Source organism: Pteropus vampyrus, unplaced genomic scaffold (assembly GCF_000151845.1).
Source record: "Pteropus vampyrus isolate Shadow unplaced genomic scaffold, Pvam_2.0 Scaffold2, whole genome shotgun sequence".
Classification (NCBI taxonomy): domain Eukaryota; kingdom Metazoa; phylum Chordata; class Mammalia; order Chiroptera; family Pteropodidae; genus Pteropus; species Pteropus vampyrus.
The window spans coordinates 19,647,630-19,664,673 of NW_011888783.1; the positions used below are offsets into that span (position 1 = coordinate 19,647,630).

The 17,044-nt window shown below is 35.9% G+C and overlaps 1 protein-coding gene across 1 annotated transcript in view; it reads left to right on the forward strand.

Moving 5' to 3' along the window:
* LRP2 (LDL receptor related protein 2) overlaps positions 1–17,044 on the forward strand; it is a 191,448-nt gene that overhangs the window by 88,325 nt on the left and 86,079 nt on the right. Inside the window, exons 19-30 of the mRNA XM_023528463.1 lie at positions 1,197–1,334; positions 1,705–1,986; positions 3,050–3,292; positions 4,379–4,498; positions 4,602–4,718; positions 6,308–6,685; positions 7,880–8,128; positions 9,372–9,583; positions 10,387–10,571; positions 11,560–11,788; positions 12,718–12,895; positions 14,884–15,012. Of these exons, the coding sequence (XP_023384231.1) occupies positions 1,197–1,334; positions 1,705–1,986; positions 3,050–3,292; positions 4,379–4,498; positions 4,602–4,718; positions 6,308–6,685; positions 7,880–8,128; positions 9,372–9,583; positions 10,387–10,571; positions 11,560–11,788; positions 12,718–12,895; positions 14,884–15,012 (2,460 nt within the window). The remainder of the gene's footprint in view (positions 1–1,196; positions 1,335–1,704; positions 1,987–3,049; positions 3,293–4,378; positions 4,499–4,601; positions 4,719–6,307; positions 6,686–7,879; positions 8,129–9,371; positions 9,584–10,386; positions 10,572–11,559; positions 11,789–12,717; positions 12,896–14,883; positions 15,013–17,044) is intronic.

A 17,044-nucleotide genomic window follows, 5' to 3' on the forward strand; every position in this document is an offset into this window, starting at 1 on the left:
AATGAGAACAATACAACATTCCCATAATAATAATGATGATGATGATGATGATGATGATGATAATAGTAATAATACTTTCTTCCAACACTATCTTTCATTGTGAATTTCTTAATGGAAATTTCTTTTATTGTGCAACACCATGGAAATTATGCAACTTAAAAACAAAGGCTAGATTTGCTTTACTGTCACACCACACAGGACTAAAAGGTTTATTGAACTCCTTGTCTACTTAATTATATATAGTAAGATATCTTCATGAGTGGTTGGACTGAGATTGCCAGTCAATCTAGATAATATTTAGTGAGTCCAGTGACTGATTCGCCATTGATTAGACCATATATAAGGAAAATTAGTCTAATGATAAAAATTTTGACACCTTAGTCATTTTTCAGTTAGTTGGAAGTTTTAGTTAGGTAAGCTGTTTGTTGTTAAAGAGAAAATCCCCTTTGATTTAACTCTTTCTTTTAGAAACTGTTGAAATATATGTTTACTTCCCTGCTTCAGTAGCTAGTAGAAAGAAAGTGAACATGATTAAAAATGTTTAGGATCTTATATTACCTGTATCTTACTATTTTAAGCTTCTTGGTTGTAGGTATAGGCACCCTTCTGTGGATAATTTTATTGACCCTCCAAACATATACTAAAAGCCCCTATCTGGACTAGATTTATACTTTTCTTTCTCAACAACTTCTTATTAAAATCGAGTGTAAAAATTTTAAAAAATATTCTCATTAAGAAATGGGATATGGAATGTTTGACCTGGAAGGGAGCTGATACACAATTTAGTCTAATTCCTTAACTTTCCGAGAAAAATGAACCCCTACACTTTCAATATTTGCCTAAGAGCACTCATCAGGTTAGTGCTTTAGTTGGGATAAGAACTCAGTTTTATGAGTCACCATTTAATGCACAGTAGAATAATACTGAGGCTTTTTAATTTTTATTTTTACCCATGGAAGTCTAAACCTAATTGCTATTAAATTCCATCACAATACTCCATACACACTTGTCTGAACATGAACCCTAGTATTATTAAATATATAAGCTCATTTCTAAACAGTAACAAGTCATGGAAAATGATTACAGGAACATATTAAAGATATTTATGGGAGAAGCATTAGAAAACTATTGCTTTTTTTCAAGTGATTTATAAGTGAGCTGTGACAAAAATACTAATCCCCTATGTTTCTTCTTAGACTATGTATTTTTTACTGACTGGAGACTGGGTGCTATTGTTCGAGTCAGGAAAACGGATGGTGGAGACATGACAGTTATCCGAAGTGGCATCAGTAATATAATGCATGTAAAATCATATGATGACAGTATTCAAACTGGTGAGTGAGGCTGCCAGGCTCTTTTATATGGATATACTTATTTAATATGGTGGCTCCTTTTTCTCTTTTAGTACTGATTATTGAATAGTTCCTGATAGTTTTATATACCTGTCACCCAGATAGTTTAATAGCTGTAAGACTTAAAAATCTCTGTTCAACTCTGCTAACTCTCAAAGTATTGCTGGAAAAAACACATTTTGGACTTCTCTGTATTTATATTGAATGTTGTATTTGGCATATCGATTTCTAAGAGGAAGTTACTTTTTCATATGGGCTCTAAAAAATGTCCTTTCCCATTTGTTTTCCTTCACAAACCACACTTGTGAAGGGAATGTGATTAACTCACTATTTCAGGGCATTGCTTTTTCAGGTTCTAACTATTGTAATCGACCCACCCATCCGAATGGCGACTGCAGCCACTTCTGCTTCCCAGTGCCAAATTTCCAGCGGGTGTGTGGTTGCCCCTATGGAATGAGCCTGACTTCGAATCACTTGACATGCCTAGAAGACCCGTCTCGCGAACCACCGTTGAAGCAGTGTGGCTCTTTTTCTTTCCCCTGTAACAACGGCAGATGTGTGCCTAGTTACTATCAGTGCGATGGAATTGATGACTGTCGTGATAACAGCGATGAGCATCTATGTGGCACATTTAGTAAGTGGCTTATACAATGAAGCTACTTCCATGAACAGAGTGAGGTGGGCTTTAAAAATAAAGTTTGGGTTATCTCTACGGGAAAATACATCTTTTAAAATTTTATATTTTTAATGTGTACTCCAAAGGCTCTTTAGGAAGCACGACAATATTCATAGATAGTGTTACAAATGATTCCTAGCATTGATTTGGACTATCCTCAATAAAATTTCTTTTTGACATTGACTGTTTGGACCAAAGCAGAATCATTACATCTTGTCAGGCTCTTCAAAAAGTTAAATCAAAATAAAGTGGATATAATCTTTAGTATCTGAGAGAATAGTATCACAGAATAAGTATTTGCAATAATAGCTTTTGAAAATCTCGTAGGCTATATTCTCTCCCTGCTTTGGTATAAAATGTATTAGGGGTGAAATGATGGTGTTAATCTTTATATTCTTCTTTCAATGGCAATCCAGTCTATAAATTTTAGAGCCTAATAAATGGTATTGCCAAGACAAAATTATTCCATTAAAAAAAAGAGAACAGTTGAAATCTCAGAAATCTCTATCAAGATAAGATTAATAGTAACAATAAACTACCTTTTTGGAGAAAAAGAAGGATGACAGATTTGAAAATAAAAGTCCACACTTGTACATTTTCCTGAAATTTCTAATTTTTTTCCTTTTGTGTATTATCTTACTCTTTCTGAAAGTGCTGATTTTTACACAAGTATTTTATTAATTTGCATTTTCAAATGACACATTTTCAAGATTCCTATAGACCAAGTTTGAATTTGTTGTTGGAGGAAGGATAGCTTAAAAGGAAAGGCTGGGCCTCAGAGTCACACCAACCAAAGCTTGAATCCTGGGCAGATTCCTAAACCTCTCAAAGCTTCAGTTTCCTCGTTTGTAAAATGCAGATATTTATATGTACCTCACAGTATTCTTGTGAGGATTAAGAAAGAAAAAAAGTGCCTGGTATATGACAATTGCTTAAAGAGAGGAACTGAGCCTTTACAAGGTAAGAACTCATTTAAAAGGCTGTGAAAACAAATCTTCATGGCAATTTGTTTCTGTTGTAGATAATTCCTGTGCACCTTCAGCTTTCACGTGTAGCCATGGAGGAGAGTGCATCCCTGCACACTGGCGCTGTGACAAGCACAATGACTGTGTGGATGGCAGTGATGAGCAGAATTGCCCCACCCATACACCCACTTCCTGTCCTGCATCTTCCTTTACCTGTGATAACAACCAGTGTATCTCAAGGAACTGGCTCTGTGACACAGATAATGATTGTGGGGATGGATCCGATGAAAAGCACTGCAGTAAGTTTTGAACTGATATATTTTGGTTGGTCAGCCTAATAAGTAGATTTGAACAATCAGTAGACCTTGCGTGCTTTCCTCTAAGGGTCACACATTTGCTCTGTATCTTAGCTGCTTCTATTCTGTCAATCCTCGTCTCAATAGGCTATAAGAGCAAAGACATGGGAACACAGAATCCTACATATTGAGTTCTATGGAAGCAAAATGAGGACTGTCTCTCAACTAACTTCAGATATTTAAAATAATTTTTTTCCTAAGTCATATAAACATATCCACACATTTGGCTATTGGTTTTTCTTTTTCATTTGATACAGGCAAAAATGCAGTAGAATAAAGAGGCACAGAGCACTTAAATTTTCATTAAACTACCTACCTGCTTTTCATCTTGCCAGTTATAATTTACCTTAGATTGTTGTTTGTTTTCATGGCTGCCATAATAATTTAAGGTGAAGCAAAGTTCTAGTCTTGGTTGCAAGACTAGGAAAGTTACTTTCCTCCTGGAAGAGATCAGCTTTAATACCCTTCCTAGCATTTACATTCTCTGAGCAACTAATACAACTTCATTTTGTGGATTGGGGCAGCCAGCACATCTGATTCTAAGACCGTGTCTCCTCAGCAAAGTAGGACTTTGGTTGTTAGAATTGTTATGCTTAGACTTTGGATTAAATCCAGTTATCATGATCTGTCTATACACTGTTGCTACTAGGCATATGGGTCATGCTGATCATGCCCTCTGTTTAGGCTCCACTACTTAGCTTCGGTGTAGAGTCATGGGCTTAATTGTACTCATGAAGTATAATCCAGCCCAAGTCCATAATACTCACTTTCTAAGTGTGGTCTGTTTTTTAAAGGTATAATCATGATTTCAGACTCTGACCGTGATCTTTTTATTCCTGTTTGCAAAAAGTGTTCTAATTTGGAATGATCTTGCTTGGCTGACTCTAGCGAGTGACTGATTTGAAGAAATTTTGGAAACGTGTACCATTGAGATAACTTATCTATCTCCTTAGTGTTTTTCAGTTTGGCTCTGGTACACATTGAACAAGCAATAAACTGTTATTTGGTTTTGTTTTTGTTTGACATTAGACTTTACAGCCACATGCCTACCTAGTCAGTTTCATTGCGCTGACCATCGGTGTATTGACGTATTTTATGTTTGCGATGGGGACAAGGACTGTGTTGATGGATCTGATGAAAATGGTTGTGGTAAGTGGATTGCTTTATTTTCATTCATGATGTTTAGAAGAAATCTCAATGTTTAATCTTTCTCCTTGAGCTCATTTCTAATGTTTTCTTCTTTCATTCTCAGTAATTAATTGCACTGCTTCTCAATTCAAATGTGCCAGTGAAGATAAGTGCATCAGCAACATGTATCATTGTGATGGTGTTTTTGACTGCAATGACCACTCTGATGAGAAGGATTGTCGTAAGTACCATGTAGTCAGCATGTTTCAGTTGAAAAAATTGCTTCATTTAACCAGCACTGATATTACCACAGATTTCTCTAACGCAGACAAACTGGAGGGAAGGCAGAATTACGAAGTATTATCAAAGGAATGCAATATTGAGCATATAATAAAGTTATGAGGCATCATCAAATAATGTTTTATGAGTTGTGAGTCAAGTGGTTGTATAGATGGGCACTTTCAAATAGTTTCTTAGGTAGGTTAAATATTTCTTAGATATTTTTGTTCTCACTATTAATTTTTCCTAGAACATTCCAAATTAGGGTTTAAAATTTTTGATACTTAGCATATATATAGGTATTTTAATGGTTTCTTTTAAATCTCAATAAGGAGGTCAAATCACAATATGGAGCCAGTATTAAGATATTGACTCTAATGAATTCATTCTTTCAGCTATTATTTGTTGAATATCTACTAAGATATTATAAATGGTCTTTGTCCTTAGAGTCTGGTGAGAGAAATTATAGAAAGTAAAGTAAGAGATGATTAAAGCAAGGTGGACAATTACAAGGGCCTTAGAAATGGTACAGATAAAATTCTATGGAGGCTCAGAGAAAAGACATTCTTTCTAGTCTGAGGATTCAAAGAGGACTTCGTGGAATATAAATCTGATAGACCCATAATCTCCACAAGCTGGAAACCTATAATAGACAGAAGATGTTATTGCCCACTTTTTGTGTTAATGGATTTTAGACTTGTAAAAAATTGTCAATCAGAGAGTCATTTATTTGAATAATGATATTTTAGACCATAAAAAGTATGTTTCTATTAATTCTCCTCCCCACTCTGCAAAGAAGTGCTTAAATCTGTGGATAAAAAGAAAAGTTAAACAAAGTGCTTACATACTTTATAGATGTGTACCACACCCAGAAATTCTTAATCACCGATTTCACATTGAAAGCATAGACTTCCCCTGTGATGATCTGAGGTTAAACCTCCAACTGCCAGTGACTTGCCATTGCCTTATGATGTCTATGGGAGAGAATTTAAGGTTACTCTTATGAAATAGAGTTTTAATCTATTTCTCAAAGATTGCTTGATCACTAGTGGAAAGTTTGCAAAGAATTAAGGACTTACTGTCGCCTTTTGTTTATTTAGTGTGTGCTGCTTTCAGTGGTTCCATCTAAATGTATATCATATTAAACATATGGAATTCAAAGTAACTGTAGCTACTTAAGCTCTATTGAAGTGCCCTGGTGATTCTTTAATAAAGAGGAGATACATTTTAGTATTTAATCTGTAACTGAATGAACATTAGAAATTCAGGAAACAATATGTTCTTTTGACTTGGATTTACCTTCTATTTAAGAGTTGTGCATCCTGTTCTTCGTTTGTTGTCAGTTTCACTAATCAGACACATAGATTTCTGTCTACAACAATGTTGGAGAACACTCTATATATATCACTTTAGATTTTAATATTTATTTTGTCATTGTCATTATTATAAACCTATAATTGATCCAAAATAGTTTTCTCCGAATATAGGAATTACTTAAAAGGGATTATAAATTGCATTCACAAACCCATTTTCCCCATGCTTTTCTCTTAGAAACCAGGCCTCCTGGTATGTGCCACCCAGATGAATTTCAGTGCCAAGCAGATGGTCTCTGCATCCCAGGGAGCTGGGAGTGTGACGGGCACCCAGACTGCATCCATGGTTCTGATGAGCACAATGGCTGTGTGCTCAAGACCTGCTCTCCATCTCATTTCCTTTGTGACAATGGAAACTGCATCCTCAGAGAGTGGCTTTGTGATGGGGACAATGACTGCAGGGATATGAGTGATGAGAAGGACTGCCCTACTCAGGCCTTTTACTGCCCCAGTTGGCAGTGGCACTGCCCTGGCTATAGCATCTGTGTGAATCTGAGTGCAGTATGTGATGGCGTCTCTGACTGCCCCAATGGGACAGATGAGTCCCCGCTTTGCAGTAAGTTTCCTGACCACAGGTTACTGGCCATAAATTCATTCTGACCATTGGCCTGCTGTGCAACACCATTGTCATAGATACCATGTAGCTTTTAAGGAAGGGGTTTCAGTTCCTCTCTGAGTTCAAATCTGTGTAGGGATAACCATCATGATTCAAATAAATCATCACTGGATATTTCTCATTAAATTCTTTGCTCCTTGTTCTTCTGTGTTTTTACTTTTTTTTTTTTATATCATTGTTTAAAAAAATAAGACTAAATAAGGCCATTAGATTGTCAAATTAAATTTGGTTCTGTTGGTAATTTGCTCATAAGTTTTTCTAACTTTAATATTTTCTAATTTCAATCAGAACTTGCCACAAAAACAAATGAGGCCTGGGTATTTGTGTTTGCTGTGATTAAAATTCTGTGATTGGCATGTAATCCTAATTACTGTCCTTTCTTTCTTTCCTCTTTAATCAATGCTCACTCTCAGATGAACCCCAGCCAGGTATGATTGCAAAGTATTTTAGATTCTTATGATTTTATATGCATTGTGTTTGTGCTGAAAATGTGCTAATCATTTTGACTTGCTTCCTCTTCTAGTGCATGTTTCGTATCATATAAATAAGTTAGAGTACACATGGAAATAGAGAGCATTTGCATATGAACCGTTTGAGTGGCTTCAAGCATTGCTGTTTTTGTCCTGAAAGTAAAGAATGATGGCATGTTAGTAGACATATGCCCTCTAATGTTCCGATCGCCTTTTCCCCTTCCATTTATTCATTTTCATAGACCCTCCAGCCCTTGCTATTGAAAGTCAAAGTCTTATCTTCCATTTTTGTATAGGTAGAAGAATAATAGGAAGCAAGCGAGAAGTAATTTAGGTCTCTTTGCATGTTTTATCAATTATAGTTGTGTTTCTTGATGTCAACAGTATTTCCCCAAGTTTCTCTCATTGCACTAAGTGAAGTTATAAAGGGTTGTAGTGAAGAAAGTGGCCCAAGTCTAGTGGATGTGAAGCATAGTAAATCCTCAGGTAAATCAGAGCAGACACTGAGCAGCCTGTGGAGTTCATTCAAGTGAATGCTGCTGTTAGCTCTTACCTGGGTATTACATGGAAGGTGGCTTAATACTATATGACATATATTACAACAGAGTGAACCAAAGAAGCAAAGACTTCTGACTTTTCTTCTCTCTGATTCTCTTTATTCTAGACCAGGAGAGCTGCTCAAATTTAAATGCTGGCTGTACTCACCAGTGTGTTCAAGGGCCCTTTGGGGCTCAGTGCCTGTGTCCATCAGGATACCTGCTTGCCAATGATTCTAAGACCTGTGAAGACATAGATGAATGTGATACTCCAGGCTTTTGTAGCCAGCACTGTCATAATACAAGAGGTTCTTTCCGGTGCTGGTGTGATAAAGAATACATGTTAGACACTGATGGGAAGACTTGCAAAGTTACAGGTAATAACTGAACTTTAAAGTGAACTAACTCCAGCTAGTCAACAATATACCCAAGAGCTTAAGATCAAATGTTGTACATAGAGATTTGACAATGTCGATTAGGATTCAAATGGACTCAAATCGTGGCTAGGTTATATAACCTTCTTAAATTTCAGTTTCTTGTGAGGCTTAAATGAGTTATTATACATAAAGGTCATGGTATATTTTTGGAAATAGAGGTTAAAATATATACAGATAGAGGATAATTATTTATTATTTATTATTTTATTATTATTTTTAAATGATTTTTAAATGTTTTCTATATTTAAACATCTATATATAATGCTTAATGAATTCAATTCACCCAATATTAATTTCAGTTTCTACTACGTGAAAGTGATTATACTATGTATTAGGATATTAATTCAGCTGCTTTAAAAGTGACCAAATAAATGAGGCTAGAACAAAATAGACACTTTTTTTTCCAAGTCGGAGTCGTATGGTAGACAATTCAGGGGGTAAAGCTGGGCTCTTATCCTCATCGTGTGGCTTCCTTCTAGGGATCCAGTGCTATTGCCCCAGTCTTTGTCCCCTCTTGTAAAGTAGGAAAGGGAAAGAGAAAGTAGAGAGAAAGTAGCTTCCTTTTAAGGATGAGACCTGGAATTTGATACATCATTTCTACTCACACCATTTTGGTCAGAATTTAGTCATATGGTCACTCTAAATTGAAATGGAGGCAGAGAAGTACCTCTAGTTGGGCAGCTGTGTGCCAGTCTGAAACTTGGCATGATTTATTACTAAAAAGGAAAAAGAGGCGAGGGGAGGGGAGGATATTGCAAGACAATTAGAAGTCTCTGCCACAGCTGAATGCCTTGGGGAAAATAAAAATATTTAAGACATGTTTTTTGCTATCAAGAGGCCAATCTAGGGAGGAAGTTAAGCAAAGTACAAAAGTAACTGTAGTAACAAGAAGAATGCAAGTATAGTTTACTCCAGATTGATATTTACAAACATCGAAGTATAATTCAAAGAAGAAAAAGATTTCAGAAACAGCTTATTTTAAACACTCATGAAAATCAGCTAACTAGGTAAGGAATGGCATGATTAAAAACTATTCTTACAGGAATTTCTGTTTGTTTTTCCTGTTACTATAGTTTGGCATTACATCTTCCTGTTACCAAAAGTATTAGATCAAATATTTGAGACTCTTTAGTTTTGTTTTCTCCCAGAATCATTGATATTTTTGCATTTTCTTCTTGGACAGCATCTGAAAGTCTTCTGCTACTTGTGGCAAGCCAGAACCAAATTATTGCTGACAATATCACCTCCCATGTCCACAATGTCTATGCACTTATTGAGGATGGTTCTCGCATTGTAGCTGTTGACTTTGATTCAGTTGGTGGTCGTGTGTTTTGGTCTGATGGAACTGAGGGTAAAATCTGGAGTGCATTACAAAATGGAACAGACAAAAAAGTGGTAAGTACATTTCTCCTGACCTTTGGCATGACTAAATTCCCTTGTGTTGGTTCTATTTGCTATAACTGGCCAGTGAGAGAAGGCGCTACCTCATTCTGGTTAGCTTCTCATACTCCCCTTTGGGCCATATCATATCCAAGAGGCCTGGATGTTCATAACTCCTAATCTATGGGTGCTTTAGATAAGAATGCGGCCTCTGAAGACAAATCCATTATTCTGAATTCCAGGTCACATGATGCAGACTTCACAAAATCTATGAGGTCCTCTTTGCAATTTTTTTCTAGAGGATGACCGCAGAGGAAAATGCAGGGGCATTAAGGAGTTGCTTTTCTTAGTTTTAATTTAGTCATATTTCTCAATCCATCTCCCAATTTCAGTTTCTTGATCCTTGATGATTATGTTTCCTCTGCCCCTTAGAACTTTACTTTGTAATTGTTGGCACTTAATTAATAAAGATGTTACTTTTGGCATCTGGACATTATAAAGTTTCATAGAGTTGCCAATTTAGTGAGTAGATAGATAGAGCTTTTGTTAATTGTAAACTCTTTGAAACCAAAATGAAACTACATACCAGTCCCATCACAGTTATCCTAAAGTATTCAATTCTACCTAATCTTGTATATTTTTCCTATGAAAACCTACCGTTAATTTGGTGGTTATCTACATGGGAAGACAAAATTTTCTGATGCTCACAGGTAATCATAGGACAAGTTAGATGCCTTATTCCAGATTTTCATATAATTTCCATGTTAGCATTCATTTATTCCCTTTCGGATTCACTATTTACTCACTTTTGTCTTCAGGTAGTCGATAGCGGCATCACTATGACTGAAAGTATTGTGGTAGACTGGGTAGGTCGCAATCTTTACTGGACAAACTATGTTCTACAAACAATTGAAGTCTCTAAACTGGATGGGAACCACAGGACTGTGCTAATAAGTCACAATGTATCAACACCAAGGGGACTAGTATTAGATCCCAGGGTCAGGTAAGACTTTTTAAAAAAAAATGATATTGCCTTGACATGGTTATAATGAGGGAAAAATAACAGTAAAGCAACAGGCCGATGTACATATCATAAAATTTTAAATGATCTCGTTTAAACATCTCTATAGAAATGGTAGGTATCCAACTGGTTATTGCTATCCTTCATTTATCTGAAAGTTTTCTTCGTGAAGTACACAAGAGCAATTGGTTGTTCACTTTGAGACCACATTGATTTATTAGCCTGGCAATACAATTATTGAAATGATTGTTGTAGAATTATATAGTTAAGTTTCAAATGAATGCGTACAGTAATAGTTTGTAGATGGGCCATTTTGTTGTAACTTTTATACCTCCTGGGTGTACAACAAAAAAGCCAAATTTTCCTGCTTTTGTTTCAGGTTGTTTATTAGTGTTCTCTTTTATATCATAGAAGGAAGAAAATTTTTGTTTGTTGGATTAAAGGGAAACGGGAGAAATTATCCTGTGCTTAGAAACCTCTGAGGGCTTCTTCTTTCCTTGAATCTCTGTGTTAGAGAATCTCTTTCTGCAAGATGATTAATTGGGCAAATTATGTTCAGTGTGACACAGACTTGTAGATATTGTAGAGTATTACACACCAGTGAAGTTTATGATGAATCTGATGATGAGCTAAATCGACTCTCTCAAACATGACAGGATAGATAACCAAGGACAAATGAATTTTCCTAGATCAAATACTTATGGATTGTATAGAAACACAAATTGGCATTGAGACATTTCAGTATCATAATGTATTGTACGTGTTATGAACATTATAAAAATACCCAGATGGCTTGTGATTGCATTATGATTATAGTTTTGTTTTCGGATATTCAAGAGGAAATAATAAGCTCTGTGCATATATGCTAAACTAGAGATGACTAATTTTTAAGCAGAGGGTAAACATGATGTCCATTATTTTCCATATTGAAATATATCCCCTCCAGTTGGTAACTAGTTTCTTTTCACAGTGACCATCTGATGTTCTGGGCTAACTGGGGCCATCACCCTCGTATTGAGCGAGCCAGCATGGATGGCAGTTTGCGCACTGTCATTGTCCAAGACAAGGTTTTGTGGCCCAATGGCTTAACCATTGACTACCCCAACAGACTGCTCTACTTCTTGGATGCCTATCTTGATTACTTAGACTTTTGTGACTATGATGGACAACATCGGCATCAGGTGATAGCTGGTGATTTGGTAAGTTGGCAGTGAGGAAAACTAAACTAAAACCACAACGGTTGCTTAGTAGAAAGCAGATAGGGTAACAAGAAAACTAAGAATTTGATTTTTGTGTCATAGACATTATATGGTCAATCCAAAAAATAACAATAGGAATAATAGCCAATTCTTCTTTTATTACTAACAAATATATTTTTTTATTCTAGTTCATGATCGGATTGTGCTACATCCAAGAAGGATCAAGTGCTTGTGTGATTTAGTTGATCTATAGATGCTAATCTATTGCTTCTGTGCCTTTAAAAAGTGTTAAACAAAAATTAATAATTATAATAATTATTGATAATTATATTTACATCTTCAATTAAATCACAGCCCGTTATGTGTTTTTTTATTTTTATTGAATTTATTTTCACAAGTTATGAGAAAATACAGAAAATATGTACTTTGCCAAGGAACCGTTATTGACTTCTATTTAAGATTGTCATTGTTTACAGTTCTGTGACTTGCAGAGACCCCACAAGGGCCTCCCTACCTCCAGGAAATATGCATCTAAACTGTATTAGATTTATGTGCATCTCTGAGTGGCAGAACAAGGCAATGCTGATAACTGGGTGGTGGCTAGGGTTTGGGACTAAGAAATCCAGATAAATCGCCGTACACTCTGTGTTTCAGTTTTGCTTTCATTTGTAAAAAAGGATGCCCAGTGTAATTACCATAATAAAACAGAAGACTAAATGACACATGTATGTGAAAGGATTTTGTGTGGTATAATGGGAGATATAGATCAAGCAGTATGTTTTTTGTCTGTCTCTTGAACAATGACTTTCCTATATCTTTATTAAATAATTAAATGCTAAAGGATACCACCTGTTAGGCAGTCTTTTTAACCTTGTTCACCTTGGTTTTTATTTCTGGGCGAGGTCTCATTGTTCTCTCCTGCTTCACAGATTATGCGGCATCCCTACGCTCTAACTCTCTTTGAAGATTCTGTGTACTGGACTGACCGTGGTACTCAAAAGGTTACTCAAGCCAACAAGTGGCATGGAGGGAATCAGTCAGTCGTAATTTATAACGTTCACCAGCCCCTTGGGATTGTTGCTGTTCATCCTGCAAAACAGCCAACTGGTAAATGAGAGACAATTGAGAGAGACAGAGAGACATCCTGCTTAGGAGTAGCTTGGACAACACTTTTTCTGGGAATGCAAAATGTATAATGTTGCAGACCCATTTGTTTGGGCAATAAATTTTCCTTTACTAACCACCCATGTCCTAACATTTCCATTACTTTTATTTACCGTGGAAAACTCAAATCTTGTATGTAACAACAGTAGATTTGAATTGTGTCATTTTATTCAGCAGTTGCCTACTGCCCCTGTGACTATTCTGTGTCTCAGTTTCCTTGGCTGACAAATACATCATAGGCCAGACACACAGTCCCTTAGATATTTAATTGGTACCACTTTGCTTTTTAAAGCAGCTTATTTTTAGGACTCATTTATTGTGGCAACACCCCAAGTTATCTTTGAGTGCAAAGTGTGGATGGCTAGGTGATTTAAAAAATTAGTCTTAGTAGTGGGAGGAGGGAATAAGTTACTTAATCTTCTTTCCCTGTAACTCTACAGTGGTTTCTCATCGCACTCGAGCATAGGGCCCCCGTCATCTCCTTGGTCTCTTTGCCCACTTACTCTCACCACTTAGGACTTCATTTTGTTCCAGAAGCATACCAGGCTACTTCTCACCTCTGAAATTTTGCACCAGCTCTTCCTTCTGCCTGGGACATCTCTCCTCCAGATCTCTGCATGAGTTGTTCCTTCATGTAATTTAGAAGTCTACCAAATACGCCGTGGTGGCCCTTGACCACTCTATCTCAGATAGCCTCTCCTTCTCATAAATATTTTATTCTTTACTCTCACATTCTGAAATCACATAATTTATGAGCTTAGTTCTGTCTCCCTTTGTCAGAATATATTCCCCATGTTTGCAGTATTGCTTGGCATGATATTTGGTATGTAAGGGAAGGCTTAGCATTTTTTGAATGAATGAATGGATTAATCTAACAAGATATATGTAATAAGAACATAAGATCTAAAGAATATCCTGTGAACTTGGGATGCACACAGGATCCCTTTTGTCAAGGAACAGAGACACACAAAGATGTCATCAATAAAAAAAAATTATTTTTTTTTTGGACAATAGTGGGTAAATGTCAAGGTCACATAAGGAGAACATGCCTTGGTTTCATTTACTGTAAAAAGATTTCTTTTATGTCAGGCTAGGAGATGTAGATATGTAGCATCATATTTCTATACTAAGCTTTGGGTTACTTTGTGGGTGTTTGTTCATAACCTGGTTATGAACTGGATTGATCTGCAATCTTGTGCAAGTCACTCCTCCCTCTTATGCCTCTTATAAATTTTATGTTGAAAGCATGATATTAGGGAACGGTAAAGTAGTTTAGGAAAAAAAAAATCCAAACCAACAGGACTAATTTAATGTATCTATGTCTCCAAATATTGGGGAACCTCTGGGAGGACAATAACAACATGACTTTGTACATATTTAAAATTTTTTAAATTTAAATTAAGATATAACTGACATATAATATTGTATTAGTTTTAGGTTTACAACACGATTTGATATATATATATATTGTGAAATGATCACTATAATAACATCTCTTACCAACTTTCAAATATATAATACAATATTGTTAACTACAACCATCAAGCTGTATATTACATCCCCAGGACTTATTTATCTTATAACTGGAAGTTTGTACCTTTTGACCACCTTCACCCACTTTGCCTACCCACTACCCTCTGACTCTGGCAACCACCAATCTGTTCTATGAGTTCATTTTTTTTGAAAATTCACATATAAGTGAGATCATATAGTATTTATCTTTCTCTGGCTTAGCTTAATGCCTTCAGGGTCCAGCCATGTTGTTATAAATGGCAGGATTTCTTTCTTTTTTTATTGCTCAATAATATTCTCCGGGGTGTGTGTGTATATATAATGTCTCACATTTTCTTTATTCATTTGTTCTGTGCATCTTAATGTGTGTATGGGGTTTCCATTCTGCAATGTTTACTTCTCTTCTCTTTCTGTTGCAGGCATAAATTCATGTGCCTCTGCCCCCTGCAGCCAACTATGCCTGCTTTCCTCACAGAGGCCACAGCTTTACTCCTGTGCTTGTGCCTCGGGATGGAGTCTCTCACACGATTCTGTGACCTGCTTGAGAGGTACAGTATACCCTTTAAGTGTGCCCTGAAGGTGGAGCTTGCCATAGTTTGCACAAAGCATTGTAAACTCTAAACCACTTGCTGATGGAATGTGTGCTGTGTTCTCTGTGATTCAGCAGGTATCTGTGGAGAGTGCGTGCTCTCTGGGGTGATTTAACTGAGCCCCTCAGTTGTAATATAGTTTCTGTATATGGAGCTAATAGTATGTGTGCATGTGATTCAGCAGTCTTTACTCTCACATTTTCTCTTACCTGACAAGACAAGCTATGACAAAGGAAAGTTCCAAATTCTGTACTTTAGAAGTAAAAATTCTTGATATTAGCATATGGCTTCATTTTCAGTTTCCTTATCTCATTTTTATTCTCATAGCCAATAGTTAGTGATGAGTGTTGGAGCCTAGGTCTTCTGATTCCAATTTCACTATCTTTACTATTACTATCTGGTGCTTAAAGTTTTCTTTGTATGAAATATTTTAAGTGATTATTTGAACAATTTAATCTTCATCTCATCCTAGATATTTTATTTGGCTGATTGATGATTATGTGAAGGGTTACACTAAGTACTTTAGAGAATAAGGAAGGAAATAATGTAGTCAATTCACAAAAAAAGATTACTTTTGGAGTATGTGCTTGATGTAGAATAAATTCTTTTTAAAAATAATTTGCTTTTGCTTAAAAATATTAAGAGTTATTCTAAGCTCAAATTTTTCATTTCTCAGTGAAGAAGTGTGAATGTGTTTTGATATTTGTAAAAATGGCTGTAGATAAGTTAAAATTAAAAGTTTAATGACAAAATTCCTAAATTAAGAAAAAATAGAGTCCTAATTGAGAGAGAAATTTAGTTCATAAAATATATGCCAAATCCAGGAAATTTATGGTGTTTACAAATTATGCAGATGTAGGCTTATTCCATCAGCATGTAATATTTTGTAATGATAGCTTCATGATGAAAGATTTTAATTATTGGTAATACTTACAAAAAGATTGGCATTTTCCATTTTTCTTCAGAGATTTATTATGCATCTAATCCTTGTTGACATTGTGTAATTCAGTGTGTCTTCAGAGGCTCTCAGCAGAAGATTAAACTGGGCTATAGACATTTTGGATACAAAGCACTCTTTCACCACACAAAGATTGTTGAACTGTGCATTGGGGATTGGTGTAATCAAATCAGTATTACTATCTGATGGTGATTGATAAATATTAATTCTGAATAGTACCTTTTGTTGTTTCACAAATAATTCCACTAGTGGATTTTCCATGAGCTGACTTTGCTGACGTGGAACTTTTCCAGTATCTCCCAACTGGTTTCTGAGTACTAGTTGGGTAAATGAGTGTCAATATATGTTGACTACAAAAAAGTTGCACATTTTTTCAACAAGAAGCTTAGAAGACTTGTTAACTTTTATAGATGAAAGCATTTTACTTGACTTACATGTTCAATAACCATTAAAATAGTATTTATTAAGTGTCTGGAATATCTAACATCTCTCCAGCATCCCTTAAAATAACCTTACATCCAAAATAGTTTTCTGACTCAGTCTGAGAGATACAAGGCAATTGTTTCAGTGATCATGTACAAAAGAAGAAGAAAACGCTCCTTACCTATACTCTAGGACAGGCTGCAGTGCTGGTCAATTTGTGCAAGGCCTGAGTTAAGGAGGACCTAGGTTTGGAGTCATAAATGCCACCCTTTAATTAGGACATAAATTTCCCATTCTTGACTGTTGTCTCTTCATTGTTCTGCTAACACTAATCTTAATGGAATCAGGAATTGAAAAAAAAAAGTGAAGAAAGGATCTTTCATTTCCAAAGAGTGAGACATACTGACCTTGGACAGCTTAAACATCACCTCCTCCTAAACTCTTTTCCATCCAACTCTAGGTTCTTCTGTGCTTACTCCTTTCTGGCCGTTATCATCTGGAATTATAAGGGCCCATATACTTTGTCCTCTAGACTCGAAGTTCCTTGAGAGTAGAGCCTCCACCTGATTAGTCGACGTATACTTATTGTCTGTGGCACACAGTGGCATC